Source organism: Anomaloglossus baeobatrachus, chromosome 3 (assembly GCF_048569485.1).
Source record: "Anomaloglossus baeobatrachus isolate aAnoBae1 chromosome 3, aAnoBae1.hap1, whole genome shotgun sequence".
NCBI lineage: Eukaryota > Metazoa > Chordata > Amphibia > Anura > Aromobatidae > Anomaloglossus > Anomaloglossus baeobatrachus.
In genome coordinates, this window is record NC_134355.1 from 19,143,514 (window position 1) to 19,164,445 (window position 20,932).

General features: G+C 52.7%; 1 protein-coding gene across 1 annotated transcript in view; it reads left to right on the plus strand.

Annotated features, from left to right (window-relative positions):
• The window catches only part of PPP1CB (protein phosphatase 1 catalytic subunit beta), a 65,806-nt gene that overhangs the window by 41,526 nt on the left and 3,348 nt on the right, over nt 1-20,932 (plus strand). Inside the window, exons 6-7 of the mRNA XM_075339037.1 lie at nt 1,390-1,541; nt 1,790-1,924. Of these exons, the coding sequence (XP_075195152.1) occupies nt 1,390-1,541; nt 1,790-1,924 (287 nt within the window). The remainder of the gene's footprint in view (nt 1-1,389; nt 1,542-1,789; nt 1,925-20,932) is intronic.

The following is a 20,932-nucleotide window of genomic DNA, read 5'->3' on the forward strand; positions in this document are numbered from 1 at the left end:
GAGCTCAATCTGCGCACGCGCTGTCAGAGCACCTTTTTATATTTTTTTTTTTTTTTTTTTGTCCACACCGGTGACATTTTCAGGATGGCGCAGCTCCAGCACAGCACCCGCTGCTACGACCCCTCTCCACCATCCCTGGTAAGCAACATTCTGATTAGAAGACGCACCCCTCCATTTTCCTCCCAAATTTTTGAGGAAAAGTGCGTCTTATAATCCGAAAAATATGGTTGGTGGCTTTCACTTGTAGTCAGTTTATCTACAGTTCTTAAAGCCGCCATATCCTAAAGTTCACAACTAAACCGCACTGGAGAGACAGCAATCAAAGGGTGTTGCATACATTTTTGGCCGAAACGCGATGCTGTCCCCTCTGTGACGGGTTACTGCAACCAGAGTGTCATGCAATGGATAATGTCCCTGTTAAAAAAAAAAAAAAATCAGCCATGAAAATAAGAAAATCTGTCCATAAAGAAGAGAGTCCTGATCTGTGCAGGATTTTAGATTTACCCCTCTGGATGGGGCCGTGTAAACCATCTCCTGCCCCCCTAGGATTTAGCCGGCCCATCAGTGTCATTGTTGTGGCAGGACGCACACCGCACCAGGCCTGTAATTGGGAGAGGGCCTCACATCCAGCTCAGTAGACTGTTATCTGATGGCCACTGGACTGCTGATGTGGCCACTGGACTGCTGATGTGGCCACTGGACTGCTGATGTGGCCACTGGACTGCTGATGTGGCCACTGGACTGCTGATGTGGCCACTGGACTGCTGATGTGGCCACTGGACTGCTGATGTGGCCACTGGACTGCTGATGTGGCCACTGGACTGCTGATGTGGGATGTGGCCACTGGACTGCTGATGTGGCCACTGGACTGCTGATGTGGCCACTGGACTGCTGATGTGGCCACTGGACTGCTGATGTGGCCACTGGACTGCTGATGTGGCCACTGGACTGCTGATGTGGCCACTGGTCCACAGTCCTATGAATCAATTCCCTTCTCTTATATTCAGCATTTTTGTATTTTCCAGCAAGCAGTGATCTTGACTGATGAGGAACTTATTCTAGTTCTTAAGGCATTTTGTGCTTCATTGCACAAAGCTGAGGCTTTCTTTAGACGGCCGGGGTCGAGCGAGTGGAGGCCGTGGTATTTTTAGTGTCCGGGTCCCATAATAGAGACCGGAAGCGTTGTCTTAACCTGAGGATCTGGAGCAGATTAGTCCTTGAGGATTGAGGGCTCAGTGTCACCGGCGTCTCGGTCACACACAGGTGTGGATTACATGTCCTGACTGACGCCTTTCTTCTCGCTGACCCCGACGTCTCAGGACAGTTGTGTAACTCTTTCTGGGGCAGACGAGGTGCCCCGTCCTGATGAGACTCCTCTTCTTCCGGCAGGTTTGCTCTGTGACCTCCTGTGGTCAGATCCTGATAAAGACGTGCAGGGCTGGGGCGAGAACGACCGCGGGGTCTCCTTCACCTTCGGAGCGGACGTGGTTAGCAAATTCTTGAATCGACACGACCTGGATCTGATCTGTCGGGCTCATCAGGTAGGTGGTAGAACCTGCGGGGGGGGGGTCCGCAGACCTTAGTAGATATCTGCCATTTATTGGGTGCATCACCCAGCTTTTCCCCAGTCACCCGTCCAGACTCCTAGTCTAATCTCCCAGTAATAAATTTCCCTCTGTGTCTGATTTATTAACCCATCGTTTAATCTTGTGCATCTTAGATCCTCCGTGTGACTGGTCCCGGTGGTGTTACTGGTCCGCTGACAGTTTTTTGTTGTCTCCGCTCACAGGTAGTAGAGGACGGCTACGAATTCTTTGCCAAGCGGCAGCTGGTCACCCTGTTCTCCGCTCCAAATTACTGCGGGGAGTTTGATAATGCCGGCGGCATGATGAGCGTGGATGAGACCCTCATGTGCTCCTTCCAGGTAAAGCATGACCTAATTCTGCACTCTGGCGTAGGGGTCTGTGCCCAGTGAGGCATTTAAAGGGGCGCTGCCTACCTGACTGCTACACCACTGAGGTACTAAGCTCAAAAATATCCTTTCTTCGGCGCTCCATTGGGAGACCCAGACGATTGGGTGTATAGCTACTGCCTCCGGAGGCCACACAAAGCATTACACTAAAAAGTGTAAGGCCCCTCCCCTTCTGGCTATACACCCCCCGTGGGAACACGGGATGCTCAGTTTTCAAGCTTTGTGCGAAGGAGGTCAGACATCCACGCATAGCTCCACTGTTTAGTCAGCAGTAGCTGCTGACTATATCGGATGGAAGAAAAGAGGGCCCATACTAGGGTCCCCAGCATGCTCCCTTCTTACCCCACTTGTGGTTTAAGGTTGAGGTACCCATTGCGGGTACGGAGGCTGGAGCCCACATGCTGCTTTCCTTCCCCATCCCCCTGAGGGGCTCTGGTGAAGTGGGATCTTACCGGCCACCAAGCCCTGAGGCCGGGCTCCATCCACAGACCCAGAGACCCTGCTGGATATGGAGCTGAGTATCGTCAGGGACAGGGCCCTGCTACTTCAAGGTACTCTGTGTCCCCATACACATCGCGCACACACACACCAGCATTGCTGGGAGTGTTAGTGCGCCGGGGACAACAGCGCGGAGCGCTTGTGCCATTATTCACTGCAGCTTGCTGAGTGAATTTATGTGATAGAAACGGTCGCGCCGGCCGCGGCTGCGTGTTTTTACACTGTGGCGCGGCTGGGACTTGTGGTGCGCCCGGGACTTCCGCGCTGGCCGTGCACATGGACGGCCGCGCTTATTACTCGAGTCCCCGGCTTTGCGGCCTAGTTTTCGTTTCGTTCCCGCCCCCAGCCCTGCCAGTCAGGGGAGGGGCGGGACGCTGTACAGAAAGTCAGCGCCGAGAGCTGGAGTCTGCTTTGCATTCTCCAGCCCCCTCACTGAACACAGGGGACGCCAGCTTTCCCGCTCTTGTCTGGGGCACACCCACGGCCCGCCCCTCTGCACAGGACACCGGCAGCCATTACAGTTTGCAGTCTGGGCTGGAGAACGGAGACAAGCTCTGGGCAACCAGTCACAGGATTCTGGCGACCTCACACCCGCTTTTGTGCGGGCGGTAAGCAGTGCTGACCCCACTAATGCCGGTGTTCATTTGTACTGTATGCTTGTACACTGCACTGTACGGTCGCTATTCTTGGCTATATACTCTCCTAGATGGCTGGACTACAGCAGCAAAAAAGCAAGGGTGCTAAGGCACAGGCTTTCTATGCTGCTTGTATTGCATGTGCTGAAGTGTTCAGTTGTACTTTATGCCTGTATGCTATACATGGCACTGTACGGTCGCTATTCCTGCCTATATACTATCCTAGAGGGCTAGACGACAGCAGCAAAAAAGCAAGGGTGCCAAGGCACAGGCTTTCTATGCTGCTTGTATTGCATGTGCTAAAGTGTTCATTTGTACTTTCTGCTTGTATGCTATACACTGCACTGTACGGTCGCTTTTCTTGGCAGCAGCAAAAAAAGCAAGAGGCAGCAAAAAAGCAAGAGTGCCAAGGCACAGGCTTTCTATGCTGCTTGTACTGCATGTGATACTGTTCCACCGGCAGGTTCCACTGATCCCCATTGTATGCAATGCTCCCCTGTGGCATTTGCTCAGCCGGGGTCTCTGCTAGAGGTGGCCAAAGGAACCACCTGTGAACCCTGTCCAGGGACAGGGACGGAGTTGCAGTTTCGGCTGACAGATTGTCTGTGACTATGGCTAACATCTTAGAGACTTTGCAGTCCAGACAGACCATGGGCAAGGTTGATTCAATGCTCCCTAGCCACCCTCATTTGGAACAAATCATTGCTCCGGGGGGGGGGTCCCATGCATCCCAGGGTGGAGGCTCTGACACGGGCGACAGTCCCAGACAGCCTAAGCGAGCTCGCTGGGAGCGGCACTCGGCTTCATCACTGGTCAGGGTTCCAGCAGGAGGACTCTCCGTATGATGAGGCAGAAGTGGCTGTTCAGGACTCTGATCCTGAGACCGCTCTCAATCCAGACTCTCCGGATGGTGACGCCATAGTGAATGATCTTATAGCGTCCATCAATGGAATGTTGGATATTTCTCCCTCAGCTCCTCCAGTAGAGGAGTCAGCTGCACAGCAGGAGAAATTTCCGTTTTCAGTATCTCAAGCGTAAATTGAGTACTTTTCTGGCCACTCTGACTTCAGAGAAGCAGTTCAGAAACACCACGCTTATCCAGATAAGCGTTTCTCCAAATGTATTAAGGATACACGTTATCCCTTTCCACCTGACGTGGTCAAGAGCTGGACCCAGTGTCCAAAGGTGGATCCTCCAATCTCCAGGCTTGCGACTAGATCCATAGTTGCAGTGGACGATGGGGCTTCCCTTAAAGATGCCACTGACACAGATGGAGCTCGGGTTGAAATCCATCTATGAAGCTATCGGCGCGTCGTTTGCTCCAGCATTCGCAGCCGTATGGGCACTCCAAGCTATTTCAGCTGGTCTTGCGCAGATGGACACTGTCACACGTACATCTGTGCTGCAGGTGGCGTTCTTAATCTCGCATATGTCTGCATTGCGACTTACGCTATTCATGCTGTCCTGGTCTCTACGAGCCGTACACGGGGGCGTAAGCCAACTCCGTGGTTTTGCGCAGAGCCTTGGAGTTAAGGAAATGGAAGGCAGAATCTGTTTCCAAAAAAGGGCTTAACCAATTTGCCATTATCTGGTATCAGACTGTTGGGTGACCGATGGCATAAAATCGAACAGTCCAAGGGTAAGGATTCGTCCTTACTCCAGCCCAGATCAAACAGTCGAGGTTTCGGTACTTTCCAGGCTCGGGCAGGTCCCAATTTCCTAGTCCAAAATGACTCAAAAGACTCAGAGGGGCTCAGATTCCTGGCGGGCTCACTCACGCCCAAAGACGGCAGCCGGAGGAACCGCTTCCAAGGCGGTTTCCTTATGACTTTCAGCCTCTCTTTATCTCCGCATCCGCGGTCAAGGGCAGATTCTCCCGCTTGGTGACATTTAGCTGCCACAGGTCAAAGACCGGTGGGTGAGAGACATTTGTCTCACGTGTACAGGATAGAGTTTTGTTCTCGTCCTCTGGCTCGATTTCTTCAAACGACCGAGCCGCTGCTCTTCTGCGAGCAGAAGGAGTGGTAATCCCTGTTCCACTTCAGGCAATCACGATGCTTATCTCCTTGTGCCGATTGCTTCAGAGCACCAGCGTTGCTACGATTCAAGAAGACGAGCATCTTCAATTCGTAGTCCTGCCCTTAGGTCTGGCGACAGCCCCACGGGTTTTCACCAAGGTCATGGCAGCAGTGGTAGCAGGCCTGCACTCTCAGGGTCACTCTGTGATCCCTTACTTGGACGATCTACTTGTCAAGGCACCCTCTCAATGGGCATGCTAAAGCAGCCTGAACATGGTGCTGGAGACGCTCCAGAGTTTCGGGTGGATCATCAACTTTTCAAAGTTAAATCTGACCGACCCAATCACTGACATATCTTGGCATAGAGTTTTCATACTCTCTCAGCGATAGTGAAGCTTCCGCTGGACAAACAGCGTTCACTACAGACAGGGGTGCAGTCTCTCCTTCAAGGCCAGTCACACCCCTTAAGACGCCTCATGCCCTTCTTAGCAAGATAGTGGCAGCAATGGAGGCAGTCCCTTTCGCGCAGTTTCATCTGCGTCCAATTCAATGGGACATTCTCCGCCAAGGGGATGGGAAGTCGACGTCCCTAGACAACAACGTCACCCTTTCTCAGACGGTCAAGGACTCTCTTCAGTGGTGGCTTCTTCCGCCTCATTGTCAAAAGGGAGGTCCTTCCTACCCCCATCCTGGGCGGTGGTCACGACAGACGCGAGTCTGTCAGGGTGGGGAACAGTCTTTCTCCACCGCAGGACTCTGGAAATCTAAGCAGTGTATCTTGCCCTGCAAGCCTTCCAGCAGTGGCTGGAATGCAGACAGATCCGAGTTCAGTCGGACAACCCCACGGCGGTGGCATACATCAACCACCAAGGTGAAAACACGCAGTCGGCAAGCCTCCCAGGAAGTCCGGCGGATCCTGATGTGGGTGGAGGACAGAGCATCCACCATATCCGCAGTTCACATCCCGGGCGTAGAAAACTGGGAAGCAGACTTCCTCAGTCGCCAGGGTATGGACGCAGAGGAATGGTCTCTCCACCCGGACGTGTTGCAGAAACTCTGTGGCCACCGGGGGAGACCTGACGTCGACCTAATGGCGTCTCGGCACAACAGCGTAGTCTTACGATCAACGAGCTCTGGCGGCAAGCGCCTTAGTTCAGGATTGGTCGCAGTTCCAGCTACCCTAGGTGTTTCCCCCTCTGGCAATGTTGGCCAGAGTGCTACGCAAGACAGCTCCGATTGCCGCCGCACCATCCTCGTCGCCCCAGACTGGCAGAGGTGGTCGTAGTTCCCGGAGCCGTGGCATCTCACGATCGGCCGGCCGGGGGCACTATCAGACCGGCCAAACTTTCTGTCCCAAGGGCCGCTTTTTTCCATCTCAATGCTACGGCCCTGAACCTGACTGGGTGGACTTGAGTCCTGGCTCCTAGCGTCTTCAGAATTATCTCCAGACGTCATTACGCCCATAAGACGGGCGAGGAAGCCGACGTCTGCCAAGGTCTACCACAGGACGTGGAAGATATTCTTATCTTAGGGCTCTGCTCAGGGAGTGTCTCCCTGGCCATTTGCATTGCCTACTTTTCTTTCCTTCCTGCAATCTGGTTGGAAAACAGGGTTGTCGCTCGGCTCCCTTAAAGGGCAAATCTCAGCGCTGTCTGTATTCTTTCAGAAGCGCCTAGCACAACTTCCTCAGGTACGCACGTTCCTGCAGGAGGTTTGTCACATTGTCCCTCCGTACTGAGGCCGTTAGACCCATGGGATCTGAACAGGGTACTACTTGCTCTCTAGAAGCCGCCCTTCGAGCCTCTGAGGGATGTTTTCACTTCTCGACTTTCACAGAGAGTGGCCTTTCTGGTAGCGGTCACGTCTCTGCGGAGAATGTCTGTCTGAGCTAGCAGCGCTGCCATCCAAGGCTCCCTTCCTGGTGTTCACCAAGGCAAGGGAGTGCTGCGCCTGATTCCGGGGTTTCTCCCTAAGGTGGTATCCCCCTTTTCAGATGGATCAAGGAACCATTTCTTGAAGCCGACCGTTCTGCTGGGCTTCCGGTTCCATCAGGGCTGAAGGCCCATTCTACCAGAGCCATGGGTACATCCTGGGCATTACGGCACCAGGCTACGGCTCAACCGGTGTGCCAGGCGGCTACCTGGTCGAGTCTGCACACCTTCACCATGCATTAGCAGGTGCATTCCTACGCTTAGGCGGATGCCAGCCTAAGTAGAAGACTCCTACAGGCGGCGGTTGCCTCCATGTAGGGAAGGACTGTTTTACAGTCCAAACTTGAGGTATTAATTTACCCACCCAGGGACTGCTTTCGGACATCCCAATCGTCTGGGTCTCCCAATGGAGCGCCGAAGAAGAAGGGAATTTTGTTACTTACCGTAAATTCCTTTTCTTCTAGCTCCAATTGGGAGACCCAGCACCCGCCCCTGTTTCCTTCGGGATTTTTGGTTGTTCGGGTACACATGTTGTTCATGTTGAACGGTTTTCAGTTCTCCGATGTTCTTCGGATTGAATTTGTTTAAACCAGTTATTGGCTTTCCTCCTTCTTGCTTTGGCACTAAAACTGAGCATCCCGTGTTCCCACGGGGGGTGTATAGCCAGAAGGGGAGGGGCCTTACACTTTTTAGTGTAATGCTTTGTGTGGCCTCCGGAGGCAGTAGCTATACACCCAATCGTCTGGGTCTCCCAATTGGAGCTAGAAGAAAAGGAATTTACGGTAAGTAACAAAATTCCCTTCTTTTATATGTAGGGGAAACCTGACTGCCCCCTCAGCACTAATAGCAGAAGACCCCTTTAATCAGACACTGATTTAATTTCTCTAGTTGCAGATGTTGTTTCAATTTTGACCAATTGAAATCTGCTCCCTTTGGCTTTTAATGCAGTTCCTTTTACAATAGCAAAAAAAAAAAAATTTTTTTTTTTTTTTTTTTTTGCTATTGTAAAAGGAACACTCCTGCATTAATAAAGCCAAAGGGAGCAGATTTCAATTGGTCAAAATTGAAACGACATCTGCAGCGTGCAAAGTGAAATATCACAAGTGGACCAAGAGGAAAAAAATATATATTAATAATATATATTAATAATATATATAAATAAATTTTTCCTTTTGGTCCACTTGTGATTTTTCACTTTGCACGCAGCAGATGTCATTTCAATTTTGACCAATTGAAATCTGCTCTTTTTGGCTTTATTAATGCAGGAGTGTTCCTTTTACAATAGCAAAAAAATATATATTTTTTTTTTTTGTTCCCCCCCCCCCCCCCCCCCCCCTCTTGGTCCACTTGTGATTTTTCACTTTGCACGCTGAACTCCCCACTTCTTCTCCCCTGGTTTCTCCTGCCCTCCAGCGAAAATTTGGGTTTACGGCTCTGAGCGAAGACAATACGGCCGCGATGGATCCCACAATCCTCCATGTGAGACCATCAAGGGCTCTAATAGCACACTACAGCTTGCGCAATTAGGTTCTGCAGAAACGTTTATGAATTTATACTCTGCAAAATCCGGAGACTGAGGAAAAAGTCCATTACAAACGTTACTCGTCACATTCCTTGGCGACTGGTCTGGTTTTTAAGGCTTATTTGCTAGAACACACCCTAAGAATATAATCTTTCTTCAGCGCTCTATTGGGAGACCCAGACGATTGGGGTATAGCTACTGCCCTCCGGAGGCCACACAAAGCACTACACCAAAAAGTGCAAGGCCCCTCCCCTTCTGGCTATACCCCCCCGTGACATCACGGGTTCTCCAGTTTTAGCTTTGTGTGCGAAGGAGGTCAGACATCCATGCATAGCTCCACAGATTTTAGTCAGCAGTAGCTGCTGACTATGTCGGATGGAAGAAAAGAGGGCCCATATAGGGCCCCCAGCATGCTCCCTTCTCACCCGTGGATGGTGTTGTAAGGTTGAGGTACTTATTGCTAGTACAGAGGCCGGAGCCCACATGCTGTTTTCCTTCCCCATCCCCCCTCAGGGCTCTGGGTGAAGTGGGATCTTACCGGTCTCCAGGCACAGAGACCGAGCTCCATCCACAGACCCAAAAGAACCTGCTGGATATGGAGCTGAGTATCGTCAGGGACAGGGCCCTGCTACATCAAGGTACTCTGTGTCCCCGGGCAAGCGCGCACACACACACCAGCATTGCTGGGAGTGTTAGTGCGCCGGGGACAACAGCGCGGAGCGCTGGTGCTATTATTCACTGCAGCTTTGCTGAGTGAATTTATGTATTGAAAACGGCCGCGCCGGCCGCTGCTGATTGTTTTTTACATTGTGGCGCGGCTGGGACTTGTGGTGCGCCGGGGGACTTCGGCGTCGGCCGTGCACATAGGACGGCCGCGCTTATTACTCGAGTCCCCGGCTTTGCGGCCTAGCTTTCGTTTCGTTCCCGCCCCAGCCCTGCCAGTCAGAGGAGGGGCGGGACGCTGTACAGAAGCTCAGCGCAGGGAGCTGGAGTCTGCTTTGCATTCTCCAGCCCCCTCTCACTGAACACAGTGAGACGCCGGGTTCCCGCTCTTGGCTGGGGCTCGCCCACGGCCCGCCCCTCTGCACAGGACGGGGAAGAGAAGCCGGCAGCCATTATGGTTTCCACTCTGGGAGAACGGAACCAGTCACAGGTTTTTGGGCGACCTCACACCCGCTCTTGTGCGGGCGGTAAGCAGTACTGACACCACTAATGCTGAAGTGGGCTTTTGGGCTGTGTGCTGATATGATATGCACTGTACTGTACTGTCGCTATTCTGGGCAACAGCAGCAAATAAGCAATGCTGCTGAGGCACAAGCTTTCAATGCTTCGTCGTTTGCATGTGCTGCAGTGTTTACTGTCAGATTGGGCAACAGCAGCAGTAGAGCAATTTGTGCTAAGGCACAAGCTTTCAATGCTGCTTCGCTTGCATGTGCTGCACGGTTTATTGTTATGCTATACATTCACTGTATGTCGCTATTCTTGGCTAATGCGCCCAGATAAACAGACAAAAGCAGCAGTAGAGCAATGGTGCTACGGCACAAGTTTTCAATGCTGCTTGACTTGCATTGGCTGCAGTGTTTACTGTCATGCTTGTATGCTATACATTCACTGTATGTCGCTATCCTTGGCTAATGTTCCTGGATAAATAGACAACAGCAGCAGAAAGGCTAGGGTGCTAACGCGCAAGCTTTCAATGCTGCTTGGATTGCATGGGCTGCAGTGTTTACTGTCAGGCTTGTATGCTATACATTCACTGTATGTCGCTATCCTTGTCTCATGCTCCTAGATAAATAGACAACAGCAGCAGAAGAGCAAATGTGCCAAGCCACAAGTTTTCAATGCTGCGTGTACTACATGTGCTGAAGTGTTTATTTGTACTTCATGCTTGTATGACTATTCACTGTACGGTCGCGATCCTCGGCTAGGCTCTTAGATAGCTAGACAACAACAGCAGAAAAAGACAAGTTGCCAATGCACGGGCTTTCTATGCTGCCTGTAATGCATGTCATACGGTTCCAGGACCCCCAGTGCGTGCAATTGCTCAACGGGGGTCTCTGCTTTATGTGGCCAAAAGAACCACCTGTGATCTCTGTCCAGAAACAGGGACGAAGTTGCAGTTTTTCCGCTGATATATTGTCTGTGACTATGACTGACATCTTACAGACTTTGCACCCCAAGCAGACCGTGGGCAATATGGTTGCAATGACCCTGGCCGCCCTGATTTGGAGCATCTCAAGGCGCCAGAGTGATTCCAGGCATCCCAGAGAGCAGGCATCCGACACGGTCGACAGTCCCAGATGGCCTAAGCGGGCTCGCTGGGATTAGCCCTCGACTCCATCACTGGTCAAGGTCCCAGCTGCAGTACTCTCTGTACGTTGAGGCAGACGTAGCTGTTCAGGACTCTGATCCTGAGACCGCTCTCAATCCGGATACACCGGATGGTGACGCTATAGTGAATAATCTTATTGCGTCCATCAACGAAAGGTTGGGTATTTCTCCCTCAACTCCTCCAGTGGAGGGGTCAGCTTCACAGCAAGAGAAATCTCTATTTCAGTATCTCAAGCGTATATTGAGTACTTGTTTAGCACTCTGACTCCAGAGAAGCAGTCCAGAAACGACACGCTTATCACGATAAGCGTTTCTCCGACCGTATTAATGAGACACGTGTCGCTCCCCCCTGACGTGGTCAAGCGCTAGACCCAGTATCCAAATGTGGATCCCCCAATCTCCATGCTTGCAGCTAGATCTATAGTTGTAGTGGTGGATAGGACTTCACTTCAAAATGCCATTGACAGGCAGATTGGCCTCTGGTTGCAATCTGTCTATGAAGCTATCGGCAGGTCGGTTGCTCCGGCAGTCGCAGCCGTGAAGGCACTCCAAGCTATTTCAGCTAGTATTGCGCAGGGGGTCGCTGTCACAGGTACTCTCGGTCCCAGCAGCGTCTTTAACTCGCAATGTCGGCATGGCGAATCATGCTGTTATTGCTGTCCGAGACTCTACGAGCCGGACGTCAGTGGCACCCCGCCAACTCCGTGTTTTTACGCAGAGGCTAGTAGTTGAGAGATTGGAACAGAGGCTGCTTCCAACGAAGTGCTTAACCAGGTTGCCTTTATCTAGTGATAGTCTGTTGGTAAGGGTTGAATGAAATCATTCAACTATCCAAGACGACTCAAAAAGCCCAGAAGGGCATAGATTCCTAGCGGGCTCAATCACGCCCGGGGAAGGCAGCCAGAGGACCCCGCTACCAAAGTGTTTTTCCTCATAATTTTCAGCCCTCTCACTCCGCAACCGCGGGGGGGGCAGACTCCCCCGCTTTTAGCGCGCATTTACCTACCGCAGGTCAAGGGCCTGTGAGTGAGAGTCAGTTTGTTTTCAAACTACCCGCACCGACCGAGCCGAGGCTCTTCTGCAGGCGGAAAGAGCGGTAATCCCTGTTCCTCTTCAGGAACCAGATACGCATCTTGCTTCGACCTGGTCGTGGTGCCAAAATAGGACGGCTCCTTCCGTCCCGTCTGGCATTTATACTGCTTAACAAGCACGTGAAAACCAGCGGTTCCGGATGGCATCACTCCGCTCCGTCATTGCCTCTCTGTCTCAAGGAGTTTTCCTAACATCAATAGACATCAGGATGCTTATCTACACGTGCCGATTGCTCCGAGGCACCGGCGTTGGCTACGATTCGTTATTAAAGACGAGAATATTTCGTTTCGTAGCCATACCCTTTGGCTGGCGACAGCCCCACGGGTGTTCACCAAGTTCGTGGCAGCAGAGGGAGCAGTCCCGCGCTCTCACGGTCACTCTGTGATCCTTTACTTGGGCAATCTACTGGTCAAGGCACTCTCCTTTAGAAGCATGCCAACACAACCTGAACATGGCGCTGGACCCTTCCCAGAGTTTCGGGTGGGTCTTCAACTTTTCAAGGTTGAACCCAATCGCTGGCATCTCCTGGAGAGTTTTCACACTCTCTCAGCGATAGTGAAGCTTCCGCTGGACAAACAGCGTTCACTACAGACGAGAGGGCAGTCTCACCTTCGAGGAGGCGCCTCATCCAGAGGCGAGCTTTTTTCACGCAGTGTCATCTGCGTCCGCCTCAATAGCACATTCTTCGCTTATGGGAGGGAAGTCGATGTCCCTACACAGGAACGTGTCACTTTTCCAGACGGTCAAAGACCGTCTTCAGAGGAGTCCACTCTTCAACTCAGTGGTCTGGAGCTCTGGGCAGTGTATCTTGCACTGCAAGCCTTCCTGCAGTGGCTGGAATGCAAATAGATCCGAATTCAGTCGGACTATCCACAGTGGTGCATACACCAACCTCCAAGGCGGACTACGCAGTCGACAAGCCTCCCAAGAGGTCCGGCGGATTCTGCTATGGGTAGAAGACAGAGCATACACCATATCAGCTGTTCATATCCCGGGCGTACAACACTAGGAAGCAGACTTCCTCAGTCGCCAGGGCGTGGACGCAGGGGAATGGGCTCTGCACCCGTTTGTTTTCAAGAAATCTGTAGCCGCAGGATGAAGACGGACGTCGACGTCATGGCTTCTCGGCAACAACAAGGTCCCGATTTTCATGACGCGGTCTTACGATCAAAGAGCTCTGGCGACAGGCGCCTTGGCTCAGGATTGGTCACAGTTCCAGCTACCGATTGCTGCCACACCATCCTCGTCGCCCCAAACTGGCCGGGGAGGTCGTGGTACCGAGATCTGTGGCACCTCACCGTCGGTCGACCGTGAGCACGACGTCATTGCCACCATGAGACGGGCTAGCCAGCCCGCGGTCTGCCAAGATCTACCACAACTCGTGGAAGATATTCTTATCTTAGTGTTCTGCTCAGGGAGTGTCTCCCTGGCCATCGGCATTGCCTACTTTGCCTTCTCTCCTGCAATCTGGTTGGGAAAGAGGTTGGTCGCTCGGCTCCCTTTAAGGGCAAGTCTCGGCACTATCCGTGTTCTTTTCAGAAGCGTCTAGCACGTCTTCCTAAGGTGCGCACGTTACTACAGGGGGTTTGTCATATTGTGCCCCCGTACAAGCCGGCCGTTAGATCCATGGGATCTGAACAGGGTACTAGTTGCTCTCCAGAAGCCGCCTTTCGAGCCTCTGAGGGAAGTTTCCCTTTCGCGCCTGTCACAGAAAGTGGCCTTTCTGGTTGCGATCACGTCGCTTCGGCGAGTGTCTGAGCTGGCGGCTCTGTCATTCAAGGCTCCCTTCCTAGTATTCCACCAGGACAAGGTGTGCTGCGCCCTATTCAGGAGTTTCTTCCTAAGGTTATATCCGCGTTTCTTCTTAATCAGGATATATCCTTACCTTCCTTTTGTTCTCATCCGGTTCTCCGGTATGAAAAGGATTTACAGTTGTTAGTTCTGGGGAGAGCACTCAGAATCTACATTTCCCGCACGGCGCCCATGCGCCGCTCTGATGCATTTTTTTGTCCTTGTCGCTGGTACGCGCAAGGGGTTGCAGGTTTCTAAAGCCACCATGGCTCGATGGATCAAAGAACCAATTCTTGAAGACTACCGTTCTGCGGGGCTTCCGGTTCCTTCAGGGCTGAAGGCCCATTCTACCAGAGCCGTAGGTGCGTCCTGGGCATTACGATACCAGGCTACGGCTCAACAGGTGTGCCAGGCAGCTACCTGGTCGAGCCTGCACATTTTTTCACCAAACATTATCAGGTGCATACCTATGCTTCGGCGGACGCCAGCCTAGGTAGAAGAGCCCTGCAGGCGGCAGTGGCTTCCCCATAGGGGAGGGCTGTCTTGCAGCTCTAACATGAGGTATTTCTTTACCCACCCAGGGACAGCTTTTGGACGTCCCAATCGTCTGGGTCTCCCAATAGAGCGCTGAAGAAGGGAATTTTGTTACTTACCGTAAATTCCTTTTCTTCTAGCTCTTATTGGGAGACCCCAGCACCGCCCTGTTGTCCTTCGGGATTTTTTTGTTGTTTGCGGGTACACATGTTGTTCATGTTGAACGGTTTTTCAGTTCTCCGATGTTACTCGGAGTTAATTTGTTTAAACCAGTTATTGGCTTTCCCCCTTCTTGCTTTGGCACTAAAACTGGAGAAACCCGTGATGTCACGGGGGGGGTATAGCAAACTTAGCCAGAAGGGGAGGGGCCTTGCACTTTTTGGTGTAGTGCTTTGTGTGGCCTCCGGAGGGCAGTAGCTATACCCCAATCGTCTGGGTCTCCCAATAAGAGCTAGAAGAAAAGGAATTTACGGTAAGTAACAAAATTCCCTTCGTCCTTAAAGGGAACCTGTTACCAGATTTGTGTCCCTATAAACTGCGTCCACCACCAGTGAGCTCTTATATACAATGTTCTAGAATACGGTATATAAGAGCCCAAACACCTTTTATTATACTCCCTTGCAGGGTGGTCCGGTCTGATGGGCGTCTGTGGTCTCAGTCCAGGGCCTACTCTTCCATCGCCGTCCTCCTTCACAGCTTCGTGTGGATAGGACGCGTGGATAGGACGCGTCATCCACACAAAGCTGGGAAGGATGGACGGCGATCAAGAGAAGAATAGGAGGTGCGAACAGAGACCAGTGGCACCCATCAAACCGGACCATCCCGCAGGTGAATATAATAACAGCTTTTATTTCTTCAGCGCTCTATTGGGAGACCCAGACGATTGGGGTATAGCTACTGCCCCTCTGGAGGCCACACAAAGCACTACATTAAAAGTGCAAGGCCCTCTCCCCCTCTGGCTATACCCCCCGTGGTATCACGGGTACTCCAGTTTTAGCTTTGTGTGCGAAGGAGGTCAGACATTCCATGCATAGCTCCACAGATTTTAGTCAGCAGTAGCTGCTGACTATTTCGGATGGAAGAAAAGAGGACACATATAGTGTCCCCAGCATGCTCCCTTCTCACCCCTGGATGGTGTTGTAAGGTTGAGGTACCTATTGCTGGTACAGGGCTGGAGCCTGACATGCTGTTTTCCTTCCACATCCCCTGGTAGGGCTCTGTGGAAGTGGGATCCTGCCGGCCTCTCAGCTCTGACGCCGGGCTCCATCCACAGACCCATTAGAACCTGATGGAGACGGAGCAGGAGTACGATCAGGGACAGGCCCTGCATCATACAGGTACTCTGTGTCCCCGGCAGGCACAGACACACTCCCGGGCTGGCTGGGTGTTGTAGTGCGCCGGGGACCGCAACGTTGGAGCTAGTGTCCCTACAGATTACTGGGGGATTGTTTGTGTATGGGAACGCAGCGCCGACCCCCTCTGGACCGGGCGGGCGCTGCTGTGACTTGTGGTGCGCCGGGGATCCGCCGTCCGCGCTTTTACGGCGGCGGCGGTTATAAATTGAGTCCCCGGCTTTTTGGGCCTAGGACGCCGGCAGCTCCGATTCGTTCCCGCCCCCACCCTGTCATTCAGGGTAGGGGAGAGACGCTGTTCGCTAGCAGCGACGAGGGCTGGAGCCTGATTTACATGCTCCAGCCCTCACACTAGGCACAGAGGGAAGCAGGCTTCCCGCTCTTGGCCAGGAACGCCCAGGGCCCGCCCCCCTTCTCTCTCAGGATGCCGGCAGCCATTACATGCAGTCTGGCTGGAGGAAGGACGCAAGAGCTCTGGGAGACCTGGACTAGGGGCTATCTGGCGACCACACACCCGCTTTTTAAGCGGGCGGTAAGCGTTTTTTCTGTGCTGGGTCCCTCTAGTGCCTCACGGTGTATTGGTGTACTGTGTAGGATATAGAGATATGTATTTCTTGCACTGTAAGGTCGCTTCTGGCTGCATCTCCCAGATCACTCTGTGGAAGCAACAACATGTCATCCTCAAAACGCAAGGCGGCCAAGGCAAAAGGGCTGTGTATACTGCGTGTGCTGCATGTGGGGCTAATCTACCAGGCAGGCTCCGATGACCCCCATTGTGTGCAATGCTCCGACCCGGTGCTGCTTCGCCAGCCGGAGTCAGGAGGGAGAGTGACCCAGGCTGAGACGCCTGTAAGTCTGCCCCGGTGACAGGGACAGACTTTGCAGTTTTTGCTGATAATATGTCTGTCTCTATGGCAAAATACTTGAAACCTTGCAATCTATGCATGGGGCTCAGTCTTTGGGCACGGCGAGGCCTCTGTCCTCAAGGTCCCCTCACTTGGAATTAATCCAGCCCACAGGGGAGTCCCCGGCTTCACAGGCCGAGGATTATGAGTCAGATGATAGCCCCAGCCACCCTAAGCGAGCTCGCTGGGAAAGACCCTCGACGTAATCACACTGCTCAGGGTCTCAGCGCAATCAGTCTCCCTGTGATGTGTCTGATGAGAGTGATCAGGAATCCATTCCTGGAACCCCTCTCAACCTGGATACCCCTGATGGGGATGCCATGGTAAACGACCTTATCTCAGCCATCAATAGGCTGTTGGATATTTCTCCCCCAGCCCCTTCAGCAGAAGAGGCGGGCTGCGGAGCAGGAGAAGTTTCGTTTCCTTTATCCCAAGCGTAAATTGAGTGCTTTGTTGGATCACGCTGACTTCAGAGAATCAATCCAGAAGCACGACGCTCACTCCAGAAAGGCGTTTCTCTAAACGATCTAAAGATACGCGTTTCCCTTTCCCCCCTGAGGTGGTCAAGCGCTGGACACAGTGTCCAAAGGTAGACCCCCCCGATTTCCAAACTCGCAGCTAGGTCCATAGTTGCAGTGGAGGATGGCGCTTCACTTAAAGATGCCAATGACAGACAGATGGACCTTTGGTTAAAATCTGTCTATGAAGCTATCGGCGCGTCGTTTGCTCCGGCATTCGCAGCCGTATGGGCACTCCAGGCTATTTCAGCTGGGCTTAGCAAAAGTGGATGCTATCATACATCAGCAGTGCCGCAAGTGGCGCACCTTACCACGCAGATGTCGGCGTTTGCGTCTTACGCTATCAATGCGGTCCTAGAATCTACCAGTCGCACCTCAATGGCGTCCGCCAATTCGGTAGTTTTGCGCAGAGCCTTGTGGTTAAAGGACTGGAAAGCAGATGCTGGTTCCAAAAAATGTTTGACTGTTTGGCGAGCCATTGGCTGATATCATTAAGCAGTCTAAGGGTAAAGACTCCTCTTTACCACAACCCAGAACAACCAAACCTCAGCAGAAAAAGTGGCAGCAGAGGTTTCAGTCCTTTCGAGGTTCGGGCAAGACACCATTTACCTCGTACAAAGGGACTCAGAGGACGCAAAGAAACTCAGATTCGTGGCGGGCTCACACGCGCCCCAAGAAAGCAAATGGAGGGTACCGCTTCCAAAGCGGCTACCTCATGACTTCCAGCCCCCTCCCTCCGCATCGCCGGTCGGGGGCAGGCTCTCCCCGCTTTTCCGGCATTTGGATGTCACAGGTCAAAGACCGGTGGGTGACGGACATTTTGTCTCGCGGGTACAGAATCGAGTTCAATTCTCGTCCTCCAGCTCGGTTCTTCAGAACCTCCCCACATCCAGACCGAGCAGATGCTCTGCTGCAGGCGGTGGGCTCCCTAAGAGCGGAAGGAGTGGTGATCCCAGTCCCTCCTCAGGAACAAGGGCAAGGGTTTTACTCCAATCTCTTTGTGGTTCCAAAAAAGGACGGCTCGTTCCGTCCTGTTCTGGACCTAAAACGGCTCAACAAACATGTGCACGCAGGAAGTTCGGATGGAAACCCTGCGTTCTGTCATTGCCTCAATGTCCAGAGGAGACTTCCTTGCCTCAATAGACATCAAAGATGCTTATCTCCACGTGCCAATTGCTACAGAACATCAACGTTTTCTACGTTTTGTGATAGGAGACGACCATTTTCAGTTCGTAGCTCTGCCATTTGGTCTGGCGACAGCCCCAACGGGTCTTCACCAAGGTCATGGCGGCGGTGGTAGCAGTCTTGCACTCTCAGGGACACTCGGTGGATCCCTTACCTAGACGATTTATTGGTCAAAGCTCCCTCTCAAGAGGCATGTCAGCACAGCCTGAATGCTACGCTGAGACCCTACAGTCTTTCGGGTGGATCATCAACTTTCCAAAGTCGATCCTATCACCGACTCAATCACTAACGTATCTTGGCATGGAGTTTCATACTCTAGCAGCGATAGTGAAGCTTCCGCTGAACAAGCAGCGGTCCCTACAGACAGGGGTGCAATCTCTTCTGCAGGGCCAGTTGCATCCCTTGCGGCGCCTCATGCATTTCCTAGGGAAGATGGTTGGCAGCCATGGAAGCAGTTCCCTTTGCGCAGTTTCATCTGCGCCCACTTCAATGGGACATTCTCCGCCAATGGGACGGGAAGTCAACGTCCCTGGACAGGAAAGTCTCGCTTTCCCAGATGGCCAAGGACTCCCTACAATGGTGGCTCCTTCCACCTCATTGTCTCAGGGAAGATCCTTCCTGCCCCCATCCTGGGCAGTAGTCACGACAGATGCGAGTCTGTCAGGGTGGGGAGCAGTGTTTCTCCACCACAGGGCTCAGGGGACGTGGACCTCCGCAGGAGTCCATCCTTCAGATCAATGTTCTGGAGATCAGAGCAGTGTATCTTGCTCTACTGGCCTTCCAACAGTGGCTGGAAGGAAAGCAGATCCGAATCCAATCGGACAACTCCACAGCGGTGGCATACATCAACCACCAAGGAGGGACGCGCAGTCGGCAAGCCTTCCAAGAAGTCCGGCGCATTCTAATGTGGGTGGAGGACAGAGCATCCACCATATCCGCGTTCACATCCCAGGCGTAGAAAACTGGGAAGCAGACTCCTCAGTCGCCAGGGCATGGACGCAGGGGAATGGTCCCTTCACCCGGACGTGTTTCAGGAAATCTGTCGCCGCTGGGGAGTGCCGGACGTCGACCTAATGGCATCCCGGCACAAACAACAAGGTCCCGGCATTCATGGCGAGGTCGCGCGATCAAAGAGCTCTGGCGGCAGACGCCTTGGTTCAAGATTGGTCGCAGTTTCAGCTCCCATACGTGTTTCCGCCTCTGGCGCTCTTGCCCAGAGTGCTACGCAAGATCAGATCCGAGTGCAGCCGCATCATACTCGTCGCTCCAGACTGGCCGAGGAGGTCGTGGTATCCGGATCTGTGGCATCTCACGATCGGTCGACCGTGGTCACTGCCAGACCGACCAGACTTACTGTCCCAAGGGCCGTTTTTCCATCAGAATTCTGCGGCCCTGAACCTGACTGTGTGGCCTTTGTGTCCTGGATCCTAGCGTCTGCAGGATTATCTCAAGGAGTCGTTGCCACAATGAGACAAGCTAGAAAGTCGAATTCGGCTAAGATCTACCACAGAACGTGGAAGATTTTCTTATCCTGGTGCTCTGCTCAGGGAGTGTCTCCCTGGCCATTTGCATTGCCCAAGTTTCTTTCCTTCCTGCAATCGGGGTTAGAAAAGGGCTTGTCGCTCAGCTCCCTTAAAGGGCAAGTTTCGGCACTATCCGTGTTTTTTCAGAAGCGTCTAGCACACGTCTTCCTAAGGTGCGCACGTTCCTGCAGGGGGTCTGTCATATTGTGCCCCCGTACAAGCGGCCGTTAGATCCATGGGATCTGAACAGGGTACTAGTTGCTCTCCAGAAGCCGCCCTTCGAGCCTCTGAAGGAAGTTTCCTTTTCTCGGCTGTCACAGAAAGTGGCGTTTCTTGTTGCGATCACATCGCTTCGGCGAGTGTCTGAGCTGGCAGCTCTGTCATCCAAGGCTCCTTTCCTGGTGTTCCACCAGGACAAGGTAGTGCTGCGCCCTATTCCGGAGTTTCTCCCTAAGGTCGTATCCTCTTTTCATCTTAATCAGGATATATCCTTGCCTTCTTTTTGTCCTCATCCGGTTCACCGGTATGAAAAGGACTTACGTTTGCTAGATCTGGTGAGAGCACTCAGAATCTACATTTCCCGCACGGCGCCCATGCGCCGTTCCGATGCACTTTTTGTCCTTGTCGCTGGTCCGCGCAAGGGATTGCAGGCTTCTAAAGCCACCCTGGCTCGATGGATCAAAGAACCAATTCTAGAGGCCTACCGTTCTGCGGGGCTTCCGGTTCCTTCAGGGCTAAAAGCCCACTCAACCAGAGCCGTGGGTGCGTCCTGGGCATTACGTCACCAGGCTTCGGCTCAACAGGTGTGCCAGGCAGCTACCTGGTCCAGTCTGCACACTTTCACCAAGCATTATCAGGTGCATACCTATGCTTCGGCGGATGCCAGCTTAGGTAGAAGAGTCCTGCAGGCGGCAGTGACACCCCCGTAGGGGAGGGCTGTTTTGCAGCTCTAACATGAGGTATTTCTTTACCCACCCAGGGACAGCTTTTGGACGTCCCAATCGTCTGGGTCTCCCAATAGAGCGCTGAAGAAGAAGGGAATTTTGTTACTTACCGTAAATTCCTTTTCTTCTAGCTCTTATTGGGAGACCCAGCACCCGCCCTGTTGTCCTTCGGGATGTTTTT